At 42.2% G+C, this 20,920-nt stretch overlaps 1 protein-coding gene across 1 annotated transcript in view; it reads left to right on the forward strand.

Annotated features, from left to right (window-relative positions):
* The window catches only part of RDH5 (retinol dehydrogenase 5), a 114,723-nt gene that overhangs the window by 74,783 nt on the left and 19,020 nt on the right, over positions 1 to 20,920 (forward strand). The window contains exons 2-3 of the mRNA XM_069758374.1: positions 6,819 to 7,149; positions 9,017 to 9,275. Of these exons, the coding sequence (XP_069614475.1) occupies positions 6,837 to 7,149; positions 9,017 to 9,275 (572 nt within the window). The 5' untranslated portion in view covers positions 6,819 to 6,836. The remainder of the gene's footprint in view (positions 1 to 6,818; positions 7,150 to 9,016; positions 9,276 to 20,920) is intronic.

The raw sequence follows: 20,920 nt of genomic DNA on the forward strand, positions 1-20,920 counted from the left end.
GGTCGTTAGCTCCATGTAAAAACATTGCTGGCATCGTTGCTTTTGCTGTCAAACACGACGATACACGCCGACCTGACGACCAAATAAAGTTCTGGACTTCTAGCTCCGACCAGCGATATCACAGCAGGATCCAGATCGCTGCTGCGTGTCAAACACAACGAGATCGCTATCCAGGACGCTGCAACGTCACGGATCGTTGTCGTTCTCATTGGAAAGTTTAGTGTGAAGGTACCTTAACACTGATTACACAAGAACCAAAAGACAGATTTCTTCACCCCAGGTATCATGTTAATCAGTTTAACAGTGCCAACTTGTCAATGTCTGTAGTTTACTTAGCAAAATCCTGTTGACAGGTTCTCTTTAAAAAGGTAAAAGTGAGGTTTTGTCTTTCCTAGGAGAATATTTATGAATGCAGAATTATTGGGCAACCATATTAGTGTGCAGAATTATTATGCAGCAAAGTAAATTTTCCCATCTTAAGTGGTTTAATCTATTAAAGTGAAAATAATAACAAAACAACTCAAATTTTACAAAAATACATTTCTAAAAAATATATATCAGTGACCAAAATAGCCCTCTTCTTTGCAATAACCATCATAAGTCTTCCATCATTACAGTCTGTCAGTTTCTTAATCTGTTAATGATCAACTTTTTGGGCAGCACCAACCACAGTCATTATTCTTTTAAGATTAACCCCTTAATCCCATATGACGTACTATCCCATCGAGTGACCTGGGACTTAATTCCTAGTGACGGGATAGTACGTCATATGCGATCCGCCGCACTCACGGGGGTAGCGAGGCCGATCGCGGCCGGGTGTCAGCTGATTATCGCAGCTGACATCCGCTACTATATGCCAGGAGCGGCACATTAACCCCCGACACACTGCAATCAAACATGATCGCAGTGTTCCGGCAGCATAGGGAAGCATCGCGCAGGGAGGGGGCTCCCTGCGTGCTTCCCTGAGACCCTCGGAGCAAGCGCTGGTAAGCTTGCAGCCCTGCATGTCAGATCGCTGATCTGACACAGTGCTGTGCAAAGTGTCAGATCAGCGATCTGACCCTATAACATGATGCTTCCCCCCCCACTCCCCAGGGTAATGTTGTAAAGTTAAAAAAAATATATTCACATGTGTAAAAGAAAAAAAAAAATTCTAAATAAAGAAAAAAAAATATTGTTCCCATAAATACATTTCTTCATCTAAATAATAAAAAAACAATAAAAGTACACATATTTAGTATCGCCGCGTCTGTAACGACCCCAGCTATAAAACTGTTCCGCTAGTTAACCCCTTCAGTGAACGCGATACAAAAAAAAAAATGAGGCAAAAAAAGCTTTATTATCATACCGCCGAACAAAATGTGGAATAACACGCGATCAAAAAGATGGCTATAAATAACCATATCGCAAAAAACGAGCCACCATACAGCATCATCAGCGAAAAAACAAAAAAGTTATAGTCCTCAGAATAAAGCGGTGAACCGAACAATAAAACTGCTTTATCAATTTTACCAAACGTGGAATGGTATAAACGCCCCCCCAAAAAGAAATTCATGAATAGCTGGTTTTTGGTCATTCTGCCTCACAAAAATCGGAATAAAAAGCTATCAAAAAATGTCACATGCCCGAAAATAGTTCCAATAAAAACGTCAACTCGTCCTGCAAAAAACAAGACCTCACATGACTCTGTGGACCAAAATATGGAAAAATTATAGCTCTCAAAATGTGGAGACGCAAAAACTATTTTTTGCAATAAAAAGCGTCTTTTAGTCTGTGACGGCTGTCAATCATAAAAATCCGCTAAAAACCCCGCCATAAAAGTAAACCAAACCACCCCCTTCATCACCCCCTCAGTTAGGGAAAAATAATAAAATTAAAAAAATGTATTTATTTCCATTTTCTCATTAGGATTAGGGTTAGGGCTAGGGTTAGGATTAGGGCTAGGGTTAGGGCTAGGGTTAGAGCTAGGGGTAAGGTTAAGGCTAGGGTTAGGGCTAGGGTTAGGGCTAGCGTTAGGGTTAGGGCTAGGGTAAGGGCTAGAGTTAGGGTTAGGGTTAGGGTTAGGGCTCGGGTTAGGGCTCGGGCTAGGGCTAGGGTTAGGGTTTCAGTTAGAATTGGGGATTTCCACTGTTTAGGCACATCAGGGGCTCTCCAAACCCGACATGGCGTCCGATCTCAATTCCAGCCAATTCTGCGTTGAAAAAGTAAAACTCCTTCCCTTCCGAGCTCTTCCGTGCGCCCAAACAGGGGTTTACCCCAACATATGGGGTATCAGTGTACTCAGGACAAATTGGACAACAACTTTTGGGGTCCAATTTCTCTTGTTACCCTTGGGAAAATAAAAATTTGGGAGCTAACAAAACATTTTTGTGTGAAAAAAATTTTTTTTATTTTCACGGCTCTGAGTTATAAACTGTAGTGAAACACTTGGGGGTTCAAAGTTCTCACAACACATCTAGATAAGTTCCTTGGGGGGTCTATTTTCTAATATGGGGTCAGTTGTGGGGGGTTTCTACTGTTTAGGTACATTGGGGCTCTGCAAACGCAATGTGACGTGTGCAGACCAATCCATCTACAGTAAGTCTGCATTCCAAACGGTGCTCCTTCCCTTCCGAGCTCTGCCATGCGCCCAAACGGTGGTTGCCCCCCACATATGGGGTATCAGCGTACTTAGGACAAATTGTACAACATCTTTTGGGGTTCAATTTCTCCTGTTACCCTTGGGAAAATACAAAACTGGGGCCTAAAAAAAAATTTTTGTGGAAAAAAATGATTTTTTATTTTCACGGCTCTGCGTTATAAACTGTAATGAAACACTTGGGGGTTCAAAGTTCTCACAAAACATTTAGATAAGTTCCTTGGGGGTCTAGTTTCCAATATGTGGTCACTTGTGGGGGGTTTCTACTGTTTAGGTACATTAGGGGCTTTGCAAATGCAATCTGACGCCTGCAGACCATTCCATCTAAGTCTGCATTCCAAATGGCGCTCCTTCCCCTCCAAGCTCTGCCATGCGCCCAAACGGTGGTCTCCCCCACATATGGGGTATCAGTGCATTCAGGACAAATTGGACAACAACTTTTGGGGTCCAATTTCTCCTGTTACCCTTGAGAAAATACAAAACTGGGGGCTAAAAATAATTTTTGTGGAAAAAAAAATTATTTTTATTTTCATGGCTCTGCGTTGTAAACTGTAGTGAAACACTTGGGGGTTCAAAGCTCTCACAACACATCTAGATAAGTTCCTTAGGGTGTCTACTTTCCAAAATGGGGTCACTTGTGAGGGGTTTTAAAGGGACACTGTCACCTGAATTTGGAGGGAACAATCTTTAGCCATGGAGGCGGGGTTTTGGGGTTTTTGATTCACCCTTTACTTACCTGCTGGCTGCCTGCTGGCTGCAATATTGGATTGAAGTTCATTCTCTGTCCTCCATAGTACTCGCCTGCGCAAGGCGAGATTGCTTTGTGCAGGCATGTACTATGGAGGACAGAGAATGAACTTCAATCCAATATTGCAGCCAGCATGCAGCCAGCGGGTAAGGAAAGGGTGAATCAAAAACCCCAAAACCCCGCCTCCATGGCTGAAGATTTTTCCCTCCAAATTCAGGTGATAGTGTCCCTTTAATGTTTAGGCACATCAGTGGCTCTCCAAACGCAGCATGGTGTCCCATCTCAATTCCAGTCAATTTTCCATTGAAAAGTCAAATGGCGCTCCTTCGCTTCCGAGCTCTGCCATGTGCCCAAACAGTGGTTTACTCCCACATATGGGGTATCGGTGTACTCAGAACAAATTGTACAACATCTTTTGGGGTCCATTTTCTCCTGTTACCCTTGGTAAAATACATCAAATTGGAGCTGAATTAAATTTTGTGTGAAAAAAAGTTAAATGTTCATTGTCATTTAAAGATTCAAAAAATTCCTGTGAAATACCTGAAGGGTTAATAAAATTCTTGAATGTGGTTTTGAGCACCTTGAGGGGTGCAGTTTTTAGAATGGTGTCACACTTGGTTATTTTCTATCATATAGACCCTCAAAATGACTTCAAATGAGATGTGGTCCCTAAAAAAATGGTGTTGTAAAAATGAGAAATTTCTGGTCAACTTTTAACCTTTATAACTCTCTAACAAAAAAAAATTTTGGTTCCAAAATTGTGCTGATGTAAAGTAGACATGTGTGAAATGTTACTTATTAAGTATTTTGTGTGACATATCTCTGTGATTTAAGGGCATAAAAATAAAAAGTTGGAAAATTGCGAAATTTTCAAAATTTTCGCCAAATTTCCATTTTTTTCACAAATAAACTCAAGACTTATCGAAGAAATTTTACCACTTTCACGAAGTACAATATGCACGAGAAAGTAATATCAGAATCATCAGGATCCGTTGAAGCGTTCCTGAGTTATAACCTCATAAAGGGACAGTGGTCAGAATTGTAAAAATTGGCCTAGTCATTAACGTGCAAACCACCCTTGGGGCTTAAGGCTTTTACTGGCTAGCCAACCAGTGGAGACTTTGATGCTGCAATGTAGACTTTTTCTGTCCTGTAATTGAAGAAAGTGGGAGTGGAATTGATTTTGAATCTATCTTCAACCCAAAAAGGTCCAACAAGCTCATCTATAATAATCCCAGTACCCCACCTCCACCTTGCTGAATTGAAGTGGAGGTGTGTGCCAGCTAATGAACCACCCATGGGTCTTTTCATCTGGTCTGTCAATACGCATATTCCAGGCTATATTTCAACTACATGTGGTATCACCACGTTCAGTAACATCCGATCTATCAAACTATAAAAACAATTAACAATATTGGTAAACACCATAGAAAAAAGCCATCACACAGCTTCATTGGCCTAATTGCTGTAACTTCTAAAAGAGACGATCTATTATACTGAAATTTGGACTGTACCTTGGTTCATGATAAACTAATGTTTTAAAGCAGATGTTGAAAATGTCTACCGATTGCATCCAAGCACACCTGCACGCTCCGTTCCACATTGTTAAATGCATTCTGCAGGACGTCTGGGGTCATAGCCTGAATTTATCCCTGTATGTTCTCTCATAGTGCCATCAAAGAAGGCTTCAATACATGGTTTAGACTGCCGATTTTGACCTCCAAGCTCCTTTAGAAACTCACTTTGGTACCTCTTTAAGGACTCAGTTTTTCAATAAGTTTTTACAATGAAACCACGCTCCTCCAAACTGTATATGTACATCCTTAACAAATGAAGAAGGAATTCGGCAGGAGTGAAATGCAAGGACCACACATAAACTCCCGAGGTGCAGAAAGTGTGCAGCACTGAAAAAGACGTTTTCAACTTCGAAAAGCGTTGACGAATAAACCACATTTCTGTATATCAGTTACCTCTCAGTCTTGATCCACTAACCCTTTCTTTCCATTTTTTGTTTATAACAATTTGTGGTTCTGCAGGAGCCTTATTTAAAGGGGTAGTCCCATCTCCAAGATCCTATCCCAAAATGTAGTAGGTGTAATAATAATAATAATAATAATAATAATAATATAAGCAAATACCTCCAAATAGATTGCATTGCAGGACCTTAGGTATCTATGGTTACAAGCACTGATATAGAGACAGTTAGCTAGTTGATAGTGGTCATAACCGTGGATTCCTAAGGAGACATAGATACCACTAGAGACATAGCAATCAGAAAAACTATACTACATTTCTAATTGGAGGCATTTGCTATTATTATTATTACTCCTCTTATTATTACTCCTATTATTATTACTCCTTGGGATAGTATGTTGGAGATGATGTGCAATAACAAATTATATTGGGGTACCATGTTAGCCAGAAACATCGATTCAAATACTTTTCTGCCCAATAATGACAAAAGTATTCTCGGAGCCTCTGTGCCAGAAGGAGCCTCTGGGCTCTGAAAGCTTGCAAACATTATTTTCTGGTTAGCCAGTAAAGGTATCACTCCTTGAATTCTTTTGTCATTATTGGGCAGAAAAGTATTCACATACAGTATCTTGGAGATGGGAATATCCCTTTAAGCCTATTAGTGGTTGTGGTCAGGTGAGTACTATTCCCATTAGTTTCTCCACTGTTATTGCTAAAACCCTATTCTGCTTATTGTTATTTCAGTTTTATTTACTTCATTTAAAGAGAATGACCCCAATTTATCAAAGTGTTTGTCTGAAAACTGGTGTAAAACACTTAGTAAAGTTGCAGTTTTTTTGCGCAAACGGGGTTGTGCCAAAATTTTCAACTTTTGTCATTTTTACAGTAGCTCAGTGGTTAGCACTGTTGCTTTCCAGCACTGGAGTCCAGGGTCCCACCAAGGCCAACATCTGCAAGGAGTTTGTATGTTCTTGCCATGTTTGCCAGGGTTTTCTCCGAGTTCTCCAGATTCCACCCACACTGCAAAGACAAACTGATAGGGAATGTAGATTGTAAGCCTCATGGGGGACAGTAACGATGTCTGTAAGGTGTTGTAGAATTAATGATGCTATATAAGAAAGCACAATAAATAAATAATAATTTTCTTGCCAGTTTGGGGCACCCCCACCAAAGTCAACGTCAAATTTATCAATAGGGGCAGCGTTTCTTATTCTAGAAATGTTAGGCACATCTTCTTCCTGCATTCTCCTCATTAAGACTGACATACGAAACGGCAATCTTGATGAATTTGGGACATAATGTCATCAGAAAATGACGTATTGTTTCCATCAGGTTTTTCGTGTACAGATATGTAACCAGTAGTAATAGTTAATATGTGTTGTTTTGGAAGGGTGGATTTGCACATGACCTTTAATTTTGCATATAGCAGATAATTAGTTGCCTTCCTTTGTAACGCAGGCCTCCTAAAAGGGCTCCATGTGGTGCTACGTGGTCCTGTTTGCCATTGCGTGGGCTATTGGATGGTTTCTGAGAGACAGACAGACTATCTCACGACTGTCCGACAAACATGTCTTTATCACAGGGTGTGATACAGGATTTGGCAATCTATTAGCCAAACGATTGAACAGAAAAGGTTTTCATGTTCTGGCCGGATGTCTCACAGAAAAAGGAGCAAATGACCTGCAAAAAGCCTGTCCTACGGGATTGAAAACCACTTTACTGGATGTCACCAGCCTAGACAGCATCAAAAAGGCGGTGGAATGGGTGAAGGCAGAGGTTGGAGATAGAGGTGAGAAATCAATCATAGACAGCTAAATATAAATTCCCAGCAATAATGCACTGTGATTCTACTATTACTGTACATGCAGGGTCCCATCTACTGTTCTATAATGATTGTTTTTATTATGTTGTATTTTTATTATTATTTTATGTATTGCATTATAGAAAACAATAGAGCCATGCACTGGATGGACTTGATTAGCACAGTATGTGAGACTGTTTGCATAGATATCGATAATTTATCTTGTGAGTAAAATGTTGCAGTTCCTTACAGCATGCGAAGCATTGATTTCTCTCTCTATATACAGTATATATACTTATTGGTATGTAAAGAAGGATTGTAAAGTGTGCCTGTACCATACCTCATAAGTAGAGAAGCATGCTCTTGCTCATGCCCTGCAACAAGTTAAAAATGTATACCAGTCTGATCTGTACAGGCATTGTGCTCATTCTAATGTTCTGCACCTTGCCATTCATTTACTTTTAGTGAGTTCGTTGTTCTTCTATGTCAGCATTTTCTGCCATCCCTATAGGTGCAGGAACTCCCTCTTCCTTACTTCCCAGCATGCATTGTGCCTGCCAATATCCAATGACCTAAATGTTCCAAACAGATAACCCTCCTCTGTAAAGGTACCGTCACACATAACGATTTCTTTAACGATATCGTTGCTTTTTGTGACGTAGCAACGATATCGTTAACTAAATCGTTATGTGTGACAGCGACCAACAATCAGGCCCCTGCTGGGAGATCGTTGGTCGCTGGGAGTGATCAGGACCTTTTTTTGGTCGCTGATCACCCGCTGTCATCGCTGAATCGGCGTGTGTGACGCCGATCCAGCGATGTGTTCACTGGTAACCAGGGTAAATATCGGGTTACTAAGCGCAGGGCCGCACTTAGTAACCCGATGTTTACCCTGGTTACCATTGTAAATGTAAAAAAAAAAAAAAGTACATACTCACATTCCGGTGTCTGTCACGTCCCTCGCCTTCAGCTTCCGGCACTGACTGTGAGCGCCGGCCGTAAAGCACAGCGGTGATGTCACCGCTGTGTTCTGCTTTACGGCCGGCGCTCACAGTCAGTGCGGGAAGCTGACGGCGAGGGACGTGACAGACACCGGAATGTGAGTATGTAGTGTTTTTTTTTTTTTTACATTTACAATGGTAACCAGGGTAAACATCGGGTTACTAAGCGCGGCCCTGCGCTTAGTAACCCGATGTTTACCCTGGTTACCCGGTTGACTTCGGCATCGTTGGTCGCTGGAGAGCTGTCTGTGTGACGGCTCTCCAGCGACCACACAACGACTTACCAACGATCACGGCCACGTCGTATCGCTGGTCGATATCGTTGGTAAATTGTTTAGTGTAATTACGGTACCTTTAAGCCTGTTTAACAAACAGATGAACAGAGACAAAGTCCTGCCCATTTCCTATAATCCATCATCTCTGTGAATCTGAAGCTAGACAGAGATTAAACCTGACAACAGGCAGTGGGCAGCCAGTTAGACAATTAGGAGACACCTAGGGGCTGGCATTTTGGAGTAAATTTCCACAGGAAAGATGTCAAAGTGTATAAATGATTTTGCCTGATTTGTAGATTGTCTATTTAGCCCATTATCTGTTAAATGGAATCAAGTTGTATGAAAGTACAAGAGCCATTTAATCATATTTGTTATAGCAGGACCACTTTTCTGTAATCTAATTATGATTGAACCTTGCAAGCTTCTGCTGTCCATTTACCACTCTGATGCCCAGTCTGTATGTGGTGATGTCTCAGTCTCTCTAGCTGTCAATGGTTCCTGGATCAATGACTTTTTTTTTACCTTTAAGACTTTGCATAGACGGTTGTTTGATATTTATCTTGTTTTCACCTTGTATAGGTCTTTATGGTCTAGTTAACAACGCTGGTGTTGCCAACCCAATTGGTCCAACTGAGTGGATGACGCTGGGGGACTACAGGAAGGTTATGGAAGTGAATACATTTGGCACTATTGGAGTGACACTAGGGTTTCTGCCTCTGGTAAAACAAGCACAAGGACGAATAGTTAACATGGCCAGCGTGCTTGGGAGACTATCGGCCAATGGAGGAGGTTACTGTGTGTCCAAGTATGCGGTGGAGGCTTTCTCTGATAGTCTCAGGTAAGACTAGTCTACGTCCTTTCATTTCATGTTTTTCTGGACACTTCAGTGCCACATTGCAACGTGTAGATTGAATTAGACTTCATTCAGACGTCCGTGTGTTATGTAGAATGGTACAGTATGTGTTCTATTCGCGTCTTTCGCACATGGATGGCATCGGTGCACAAACGGTGTTCTTGTGTGATTAACATTGGAAGGAATAGGAGAAGCTTTGCAAATAATTTTTTCATCAGTGAAAATCACTGATGAAACCCTTGATAGTAAAAAATGACACTGACCAAACACTGAAGAAAATCAGTCTGTGTTTTTGCATACGAGAGAAATCACAGAAGTCTGAATGAGTTCATAGAGATAATGAGCTATACACTGTACTACAATGTCTGTGCATTTTGTGTCCATCTGAAAAAGACAGACACCACTGGAACAGACGGAGTACTAAGTGATTGCCTGTGCCTCATTACAGTGAATGGCTCTGTCGAAGGTAACATCCAAATCCCATTTTTCAGGACTTCAGACAGAAACCCTTGATGCAGTCTCATATCTAGGGTTAAAGGTCAATATCAATATATCCTTACTCATTTAATTTGTAGCTTTACCATTATGAAACATCAGTGAAAAAAGTGCTATGTATACTCTCTAGTTAACTTTCATTTTAGATTCCAGAACTCCAGTGTTCAGTTTATTTGCACTACACAATGTTCCAAATTATTATGCAAATTGGACTTAAGTGTCATAAAGTTGTAATATTTTGCTTTTCAAATATACTCATTGGATGGCATTGTGTCTCATGGGTCTTTGGATCACTTAAATCAATCTCAAACACCTGTGATAATTAGTTTGCCATGTGAGCCCAATTTAAAGAAAACTACTTAAAGACATTCTACATCTTTAAAGGGAACCTGTCACCCCGTTTTTTGAGATTGAGCTATAAATACTGTTAAATAGGGCCTGCGCTGTGCGTTACTATAGTGTATGTAGTGTACCCTGATTCCCCATGTATGCTGAGAAATACATTACCAAAGTCGCCGTTTTCGCCTGTCAATCAGGCTGGTCTGGTCAGGTGGGCGTGTTCACAGCGCTCTTTTCTTCCCCAGCTTTCCGTTGGTGGCGTAGTGGTGTGCGCATGTCCAGAGTTCCAACTTCCCTGCGCCCACGTGAAGACACAGCGCGCGATCTGCGCTGTAATCCCTTGCATCGGTGGGGGCGGCCACCTTCCTGGGGCCGCGCGTGCACAGATGGAGTGCTCTGCTGCACGGGGCTTCAGGAAAATGGCCGCGGGATGCCGCGCGTGCGCATTAGAGATCGCGGCGGCCATTTTCCCAAAGCCGAGTTTGCAGTCATTCTGCCTCACAAAAATCAAAATAAAAAGCGATCAAAAAATGTCACGTTCCCAAAAATGTTACCAATAAAAACGTCAACTTGTCCTGCAAAAAACAAGACATCACATGACTCTGTGGACCAAAATATGAAAAAATTATAGTTCTCAAAATGTGGTAACGCAAATAATATTTTTTGCAATAAAAAGCGTCTTGTAGTGTGTGACGGCTGCCAATCATAACAATCTGCTAAGAAACCCGCTATAAATAGTAAATCAAACCCCCCTTCATCACCCCCTTAATTAGGGAAAAATTAAAAAATTTAAAAAATGTATTTATTTAAATTTTCCCATTAGGGTTAGGGCTAGGGTTAAGGTTAGGGCTATGGTTAGGGCTGGGGCTAGGGTTAGGACTAGGGTTAGGACTAGGGTTAGGGCTAGGGTTACGGTTGCGGCTAGGGTTAGGGCTACAGTTAGCATTGGGGCTACAGTTAGGGTTAGGGTTGGGGCTAAAGTTAGGGTTAGGGTTTGGATTACATTTACGGTTGGGAATAGGGTTGGGATTAGGGTTAGGGGTGTTAGGGTTAGGGGTGTGGTTACGGTTACCGTTGAGATTAGGGTTAGGGGTGTGTTTGGATTAGGGTTTCAGTTAGAATTGGGGGGTTTCCACTGTTTAGGCACATCAGGGGCTCTCCAAACACGACATGGCGTCCGATCTCAATTCCAGCCAATTCTGCGTTGTAAAAGTAAAACAGTGCTCCTTCACTTCTGAGCTCTCCCGTGTACCCAAACAGGGGTTTAGCCCAACATATGGGGTATCAGCGTACTCAGGACACATTGGACAACAACTTTTGGGGTCCAATTTCTCCTGTTACCCTTGGGAAAATACAAAACTGGGGGCTAAAAAATAATTTTTGTGGAAAAAAAAAAAGATTTATTATTTTCACGGCTCTGCGTTATAAACTGTAGTGAAACACTTGGGGGTTCAAAGTTCTCACAACACATCTAGATAAGTTCCTTTGGAGGTCTAGTTTCCAATATATGGTCACTTGTGGGGGGTTTCTACTGTTTAGTTACATGAGGGGCTCTGCAAATGCAACATGACGCCTGCAGACCAATCCATCTAAGTCTGCATTCCAAATGGCGCTCCTTCCCTTCCGAGCTCTGCCATGCGCCCAAATGGTGGTTCCCCCCCACAGATTGGGTATCAGCGTACTCAGGACCAATTGGACAACAACTTGTGGGGTTCAATTTCAACGTTTACCCTTGGAAAAATACAAAACTGGGGGCTAAAAAATAATTTTTGTGGAAAAAAAAGATTTTTTATTTTCACGGCTCTGCGTTATAAACTGTAGTGAAACACCTGGGGGTTCAAAGTTCTCACAAAACATCTAGATAAGTTCTTTGGGGGGTCTAGTTTCCAATATGGGGTCACTTGTTGGGGGTTTCTACTGTTTAGGTACATTAGGGGCTCTGCAAACGCAATGTGACGCCTGCAGACCATTCCATCTAAGTCTGCATCCCAAATGGCGCGCCTTCCCTTCCGCGCTCTCCCATGCACCCAAACGGTGGTTCCCCCCACATATAAGGCATCAGCATACTCAGGACAAATTGGACAACAACTTTTGGGGTCCAATTTCTTTTGTTACCCTTGGGAAAATACAAAACTGGGGGCTAAAAAAAATAATTTTTGTGGGAACAAAATATTTTTTTTTTATTTTCACGGCTCAGCGTTATAAACTGTAGTGAAACACTTGGGGGTTCAAAGCTCTCTCAACACATCTAGATAAGTTTCTTAGGGAGTCTACTTTCCAAAATGGTGTCACTTGTGGGGGATTTCAATGTTTAGGCACATCAGTGGCTCTCCAAACGCAACATGGCATCCCATCTCAATTCAAGTCAATTTTGCATTGAAAAGTCAAATGGCGCTCCTTCCCCTCCGAGCTCTGCCATGCGCCCAAACATTGATTGTTTGATCACAAAAAAGTCCAATCTTCCATTAATTTCTCTCTCCTCTGATATGATCTAGCATACCAGTGGAGAGAGAAATGGGGTCCCCTGAGCACCCCCCCGGTACCGACCCCATCTTGAGACCCTCCTGCTCTGTCCCCCGACCCTCCGTCTTCCTGGAAAAAATGGCATGTACATGCTCAGTGCACCCACCGAGATCTGACTGCCGGTACCCGGCAAAAAATGAGATTTTTCCTATTGGTTCCTTTTGATTACAGTGATAGGCACTATCACAGTGATCAAAATAAAAAAAAATAATTAATCAAACCCCCCCTTTGTCACCCCCTTAGTTAGATAAAAATAATAAAATAAAAACATTGTCATTTTTTCCATTCTTTGCAGTTAGGGTTAGGGTTGAGGCTAGAGTTATGGATGGGGTTAGAGCTGTGTTTAGGGTTGTGTTAGGGTTAGGATTGGGGCTGGGGTTAGGGTTGGGGCTGGGATAGGGTTGGGATTAGGGTTAGGGGTGTGTTGGTGTTAGCATTGGGGCTGTGTTAGGGTTGGGGTTAGAATTGGGGGGTTTCCACTGTTTAGACACATCAGGGGGTCTCCAAACACGACATGGTGCCCGCCATCGATTCCAGCCAATTTTGTGTTCAAAGAGTCAAACTGTGCACCCTCCCTTCTGAACCATGCCATGCGCCCAAACAGTGGCTTATCCCCACATACAGGATATTGGCGTACTCAGGAGAAATTGCACAATACAGTTTATGGTCCATTTTCTCTAGATACCATTGTGAAAATAAAAAAGTTTGGATCTAAAGTCATTTTTTGTGAAAAAAGTTCTTTGTTATTTTTTTCCTTCCACATTTCTTTTGTTCTTGGGAAGCACTTGAATAAACTTCTTGAATGTGGTTTTGCGCACCTTGAGGGGTGCAGTTTTCAGAATGGTGACAATTTTGGGTATTTTCTGTCATATTGACCCTACAAAGTCACTTCAAATGTGAGTTGAATATTCCTTAACTCGCATCACCAGCAAACACAGGGTTAACATTACCCAGGATTGAAGTGCACGTCAAATCAAGTCCATCTTGTAAAAAGTTCAATCATCCAGTAATAAAGTACGGATAGCGCTCTACAGAAGGGTGAATTTATATCTCCTGTATTCCGCCTTTAGTTGCGACGTTTCGATCCAACAAGATCTTTATCCTGTTGGATCGAAATGTTGCAACTAAAGGTGGAATAAAGGACATATAAATTCACCCTTCTGTGGAGAGCTGTCCGTACTTTATTACTGGATGTTCAAATGTGAGGTGGTCACTAAAAAAAATGGTTTTGTACATTTTGTTGGAAAAATGAGAAATCGCTGGTCAACTTTAACATCCTACCAAAAAAAAAATTGTTTCCAAAATTGTGCTGATGGAAAGTTGATGTGGGAAATGTTGTTTATTAACTATTTTGTGTGACACGACTCTTGGATTTAAGGGTACAAAAATCAAAAGTTTTTAAATTGCTAAATTTTTGCCCAATTTCCGTTTTTTCATAAATAAACGCAAGTCATATCAAAGAAATTTTACCACTGTCATGAAGTACAGTATGTCACGAAAAAACATTCTCAGAATCAGTGGACTCCGTTGAAGCGCACCAGAGCTGTACGCTCCTAAAGTGCTAGTGGTCAGAATTGTAAAAATTGGCTTGGTCATTAAGGTCAAAATTGGCTCGGTCTCTAAGGGGTTAAGCTGGTTTGTGCAGGATTTTGATTCTGAGGTCGTGACCCCAGTTCTGTGATGAGAAATAAAAACAGCGATTCTATTGGCAGATACTTGTGTTATGTTAAATGAATTATGTTCTGCTGGTTTGAACTGCAGTTTGTACAGAACTAGACAGAACCCAGGCCAGGGTGCAGTACAAGCAATTGGGAAGAAGTAACTGACAGGAAGAGGTTGTTTCGGTGGTCATCTTGAGAAAGGTTGGTGCTATCTGTAATGATGAGGACGTGTGACATCTCCATATAGCACCATCTGCGGTGCCGAAATCCCCAGGATCTGACATCCTTGACACATCCATAGGGCTCTCCAGGAAGTCAGCTGTGGTACCGCGCATTGGTTCGAAACACGCAATTCCTTGGTAAAACAGACATCGTCCAGGCGGGCTCATCTCTGCAATGACACAGCGACCAGGCACAGGTCAGTAAATCCTGAGCTCAGGCCCATCAAGAGTCTTATGGTGGGAGCTTGCACTCACACACAGTTAGTTTGGCGCAAAACTGAGACAGGCAGATAGAGGCACTTGAATGCAACAGTGGGGTGCCCATCAGAAGCAGCTTGCTGAACCACTAGGGCAGTGTTCCCCAATTCCTGTCCTCAAGAGCCACCAACACGTCATGTTTTCAGAATTTCCTTAGTATTGCATAGGTGATAATTGCATCACCTTCACAGGCAATAATTCCATCACCTGTGCAATACTAAGGAAATTCTGAAAACATGACTTGTTGGTGGTTATTCCCAACCTGCACAACCTTCTCATCCTGCTGATAACCCAATGCTGAGCCGCTGTGTCCCTATTACTGCACCTGCTGTGTGGCACTATAACGGTTTCTCTTACTGCCCCACAAAATACTGCCACCACTGTGCCCCTTACATAGTAATAATGACTCATTTGTGCCCTCTTTAATGGTAAAATTGCCCCCCACTAGAAAATATTAATGCACAGTGCAAATGCACTAGAAAACAGTATATACATTTTTCCCCTAGAAAGTAATAATGCCCCATCTATATATATTTAAGAGGCATCGTGATTACTCGCTAATCCTGCCCCCTGCTCAGTAGCTCTGCCCCCCACCACATCACCACACACAATCCCGCCCCCACCACATTACCACACACAATACCGCCCCCCCACCACATTACCACACACAATCTTCCACATCACCACACACAATCCCACCCCCCCACCACACATAATCCTGCCCCCCACCACATCACCACACAATCCTGCCCCCCCATCACCACACACAATCCCGCCCCCACCACATCACCACACACAATCCCGTCCCCCACCACATCACCACACATAATCCCGCCCCCCACCACATCACTACACATAATCCTGCCCCCACAGCACCACACATAATCCCGCCCCCACCACATTACCACAGATAATCCCGCCCTCCACCACATTAGCACACATAATCCCGCCCCCACCACATCACCACACATAATCCCGCCCCCCCACATTAGCTCCCAAACTGTATAATGGCCCCAGCACATTAGCTCCCAAACTGTACAGTATAATGCTCCCCCACATTAGCTTCCAAACTGTATAATGGCCCCTGAATTAGTCCCCAAGCTGTATAATGTCCCCCACATTAGTCCCCAAGCTGTATAATGGCCACATTAGTCCCCAAGCTGTATAATGTCCCCCGCATTAGTGCACAAGCTGTATAATGGCCCCCACATTAGTGCACAAGTTGTATAATGTCTCCCTGATTAGTCTCCAAGCTGTAGCTGTAGAATGCTCCCCCACACTACCTCCCAATCTGTATAATGGCTCTTGCATTAGTCAATGAAAAAAACAAAGATTCCAGCTTGCTCTTGTTAAAAATGTAAATTTTTAATCCAAAAGGTTAAAATAGCAATACATGCTCCTTAGACCCACCATAAACCCCGTGAGGGACCAAGCGACGCGTTTCGACTGGAAACCAGTCTTTATCCAAGCTAGTCTATCCAACATAAGCGCTGGTATTTAAGGACCCAGTAACCAATGAACGTACTGAGCCTAGATCACATGATAAATGCAATCGACAGGTCCTGAAAAGTAAATGTGATCTAAAAACATATGTAATCTACAAATTACAAAGTATCGAAATAACACACAATTAAAAATCAAAACTCAAACAGCAAGATACTGCAGGAAGGCAATAATTAATAATAAAACATAATATCATTCTTGCGGTTGAGTCCGTCAGGAAATCTGGTGCCCAGCATGAATATCCAATATGCTTCGCGGGTGAGTAAAATTCTGTGCAGATCGCCGCCACGTGGAGGTTTAATTACTCGCTCAATACCGGTCACTCTAAAAGATGAAATGTCACGTGAATAGTGATCCACAAAAAGTTTGGCTGCAGAGGAAATATTACGGTTAGTATTACTTGTGTTAGAGATATCATGCAAATGCTCATAAATCCGATTCTTCAATTTACGAATTGTGCACCCCAAGTAAGATTTATTACATGCCACACAGTCTATTTTATATATCACGAAACCAGTATTACAATTAATAAAACCCTGAATATGAAAATTCTTGGAACCTATGTGGTCAGAAAAAACTTTCGTAGTAATTATGTGCCTGCAGGTGGAGCAATTAGGAACATTGCATTTATAGCTGCCCTTGCAACTTAACCATGTAGACTGAGGTTTGTTCGTAACAAATAAACTGGGTGACAGAATATTGCCCAAAGAAGGAGCCCTCCTTGCCACAACACTACATCCGGCATGTAAAATTTTAGCCAAAATAGGATCTTCATATAAAATTGGAATATGCTGATTGATAATAGCTTTAATATTATTAAATTGCGGACTATATTGTAAACACACAATCATGAATATTATTTACAGTGTAGCGGAGTAGCTATGGGGGCCAAATTTTCTCCATCTTTAGCAAATTTGGTGATGGCATTTTTGAACATCATTTTTTATTTTCTACATCTAATAATTTTTTACCGTATATTCATTGGTATGGCAGATACATCGATGATACGCTCATTATTTGGAGGGGCGATGTATCTGCCATACAGGATTTTATTTTATACATCAACAACAATGATTTCAATATCAGATTTACCTTTGTTCATCACATTTCTAAAATTTCGTTTCTTGATTTGGAGCTTACTGGTGTAGTGAATAATCTGATTTCCACTCGTACATATTCAAAGCCATTAGCTGGCAATTCCATTCTTCATGCGAGCAGCAGTCACCCCAAACATACTATACGTTCAATCCCTGTCGGTGAATTCACTAGACTCAGGAGAAATTGTAATAATAACGATGCTCTCAAACAAGATTTAGCGAAATCTTGTGTTAAATTTAATAGACGGGGTTATCCTAATTGGATGCTCAATAGAGCCCTTAATATTACATCCCCAAATGAACGTTCAACTGCCACCACGAGTTCCAGCAACACAATTATCAATTCAAATGATAATACTAATTTAAACAAGAGGACTAGTCACTATATTAATAAACCCTTTGTGTGTTTACAATATAGTCCGCAATTTAATAATATTAAAGCTATTATCAATCAGCATATTCCAATTTTATATGAAGATCCTATTTTGGCTAACATTTTACATGCCGGATGTAGTGTTGTGGCAAGGAGGGCTCCTTCTTTGGGCAATATTCTGTCACCCAGTTTATTTGTTACGAACAAACCTCAGTCTACATGGTTAAGTTGCAAGGGCAGCTATAAATGCAATGTTCCTAATTGCTCCACCTGCAGGCACATAATTACTACGAAAGTTTTTTCTGACCACATAGGTTCCAAGAATTTTCATATTCAGGGTTTTATTAATTGTAATACTCGTTTCGTGATATATAAAATAGACTGTGTGGCATGTAATAAATCTTACGTGGGGTGCACAATTCGTAAATTGAAGAATCGGATTTATGAGCATTTGCATGATATCTCTAACACAAGTAATACTAACCGTAATATTTCCTCTGCAGCCAAACTTTTTGTGGATCACCATTCACGTGACATTTCATCTTTTAGAGTGACCGGTATTGAGCGAGTAATTAAACCTCCACGTGGCGGCGATCTGCACAGAATTTTACTCACCCGCGAAGCATATTGGATATTCATGCTGGGCACCAGATTTCCTGACGGACTCAACCGCAAGAATGATATTATGTTTCATTATTAATTATTGCCTTCCTGCAGTATCTTGCTGTTTGATTTTTGATTTTTAATTGTGTGTTATTTCGATACTTTGTAATTTGTAGATTACATGTGTTTTTAGATCACATTTACTTTTCAGGACCTGTCGATTGCATTTATCATGTGATCTAGGCTCAGTACGTTCATTGGTTACTGGGTCCTTAAATACCAGCGCTTATGTTGGATAGACTAGCTTGGATAAAGACTGGTTTCCAGTCGAAACGCGTCGCTTGGTCCCTCACGGGGTTTATGGTGGGTCTAAGGAGCATGTATTGCTATTTTAACCTTTTGGATTAAAAATTTACATTTTTAACAAGAGCAAGCTGGAATCTTCATTTTTTTCATTGATTGCACGTCTCATCAGGACTATTTCCGTGCTTCTCTTCCAAGATCGGTGAGCTGGCTTCCCTTCCTTTTTTCTCTTGCATTAGTCCCCAAGCCTTATAATGGCCCCCGCATTAATGCACAAGCGGTATAATGGCCCCTTGCATTAGTCCCCAAGCTGTAGAATGGTACCTGCATTAATGGCCAAACTGTATAATGGACCCTGCATTAGTTCACAAGCTATGTAATGGCTGCTGAATTAGTCCCTAAAATGTATGAGGACCCCCACGCAGTTTCAGGGTGCCCCACACTATGTAGAAAGGACCCCCATTGTTTATGATGTCCCCACATCGCACCACAAGTTTTCATTTAAAATAATTCATATACTCATCTAACCAGGATCCTGAAAGTCCAGTGGCAAGGCAGCGTGCTGTAATAGCGCTGATTCCCGCACCAAACGTCAGAATCCCGTCACAGTGCGATGACGGCAATGCACCAGGACTCTGACGTCGTCAGCGTGAGTCAGCTCCTCGGTCGTCTGTAGACCGGAGGCATAAAACGATCTGCAGTCTACAGAGCAGAGCGCAGTAATGCAGCGGTAGTGCAGAGAGATCTACCGCAGAGCTTAACTGTTTATGCGCATTAGACATGCTGATTAAGTAAGGGCAGTGTAGCTCTGGGTGGGCCCCCTGAGGCCCAGAGTAACCATCCACTCTGACCCCTGGTAGCTACGCTACTGTATTCTGTGGCTACAGACGTCAGACGTTACACCAGTCACATACCGTATTTTTAGGATTATAAGACATACTTTTTTCCTCCCAAAATGTGGAGGAAAATGGGGGGTGCGTCTTATAGTCTGGATGTATGGGCTCTAGCTGTGGTGGGGAGGTGGGGGAGCGGATTTGGCGGAGCAACGGGTCACAGTGCATATTAATTTTTCTGGCATCCTGGTATAAATGACCCCATACTGTTCCTGGTATGATTGGTCCCATCCTTTTTTTTTTATAATTGGGCCCATCCCGTTCCTGGTATTCATGGCCCCATCAGGAAAAATTTAAAAAAAAATATTACACTTACCTACACGGCGCTCCATCGCACGTCCTGCTCCGGTGCCAGCAGCTGCCTAATGCTTGTAAGCAGCGCATGTTAGGGACATCATGCGCTGCTCACAAGCAACGCACAGCTGCCAGAATACTCACCGGGACCGTTCATCGCAGAGAGAGGTAAGTATCCATTCCTCTTCAGTAGCGCGCAGTGTCAGACAGTGGCTTCCTGCTGTGGCCGGTGGTCACGTGTGCCGATACTTAAGAGAAATGAATATTCAGAATATTCATTTCTCTTAAGTATTGGCACACATGACCGCCGGCCCCAGCAGGAAGTCTCCAGCTGACACTGCGCGCTACTGAAGAGGAATGGATACTCACCTAGGTGCGTCTTATGGTGTGGTGGGTCTTATAGTCCGAAAAATACGGTAGTTCCTTGTATACATCATCCAATGTCTGTGCACACAGCATACTATAGCCCTCATATATCCTACACTATGTGTACAGACACCGGATGATATATACAGGGTAATGTGTGATGCTATATATTACATTATGTATATAGTCATCACATCTTATATCAACACATATTATCCTGTAAATAAAATCGGATGGCTGTGCACATAGTATAGGATATAGGAGTGACATATTCTTCTGTACACGGTATGCACTATGTGCACTGTATATGCACTGATCACCCCTGGACCAGGCTACAGGCCATAAATGATATCATATATGGTCCCTCTCTATAGAATATATGCAGTGTATGATGTCCTGCAGCCAGGCTCAGGAGAAGTCAGCCTATGATCCTGGATACAGCTGTCTGCTTTGGGACTGTGAGTTATTGCTGCAGCTTGATCTTATCTTACACATAGATCAGTAATGCTGGAACCAATGACCCCACTGACAGTGCGACCCGATCTGTGTCAAAGTTCAAGCTGTGCAATAACTCATCTCACCTGCCTCAGCGTGACTGCAGACACCACAACAAGGCAAGATCCGACCCTGTCAGATACCTCCTAACTCGGCCCTCCCATCCCGGCTCTGCTGACCTCGTCGTTGTGTATGCAATGCTGGGA

Source organism: Ranitomeya imitator, chromosome 3 (genome assembly GCF_032444005.1).
Source record: "Ranitomeya imitator isolate aRanImi1 chromosome 3, aRanImi1.pri, whole genome shotgun sequence".
Lineage (NCBI taxonomy): Eukaryota > Metazoa > Chordata > Amphibia > Anura > Dendrobatidae > Ranitomeya > Ranitomeya imitator.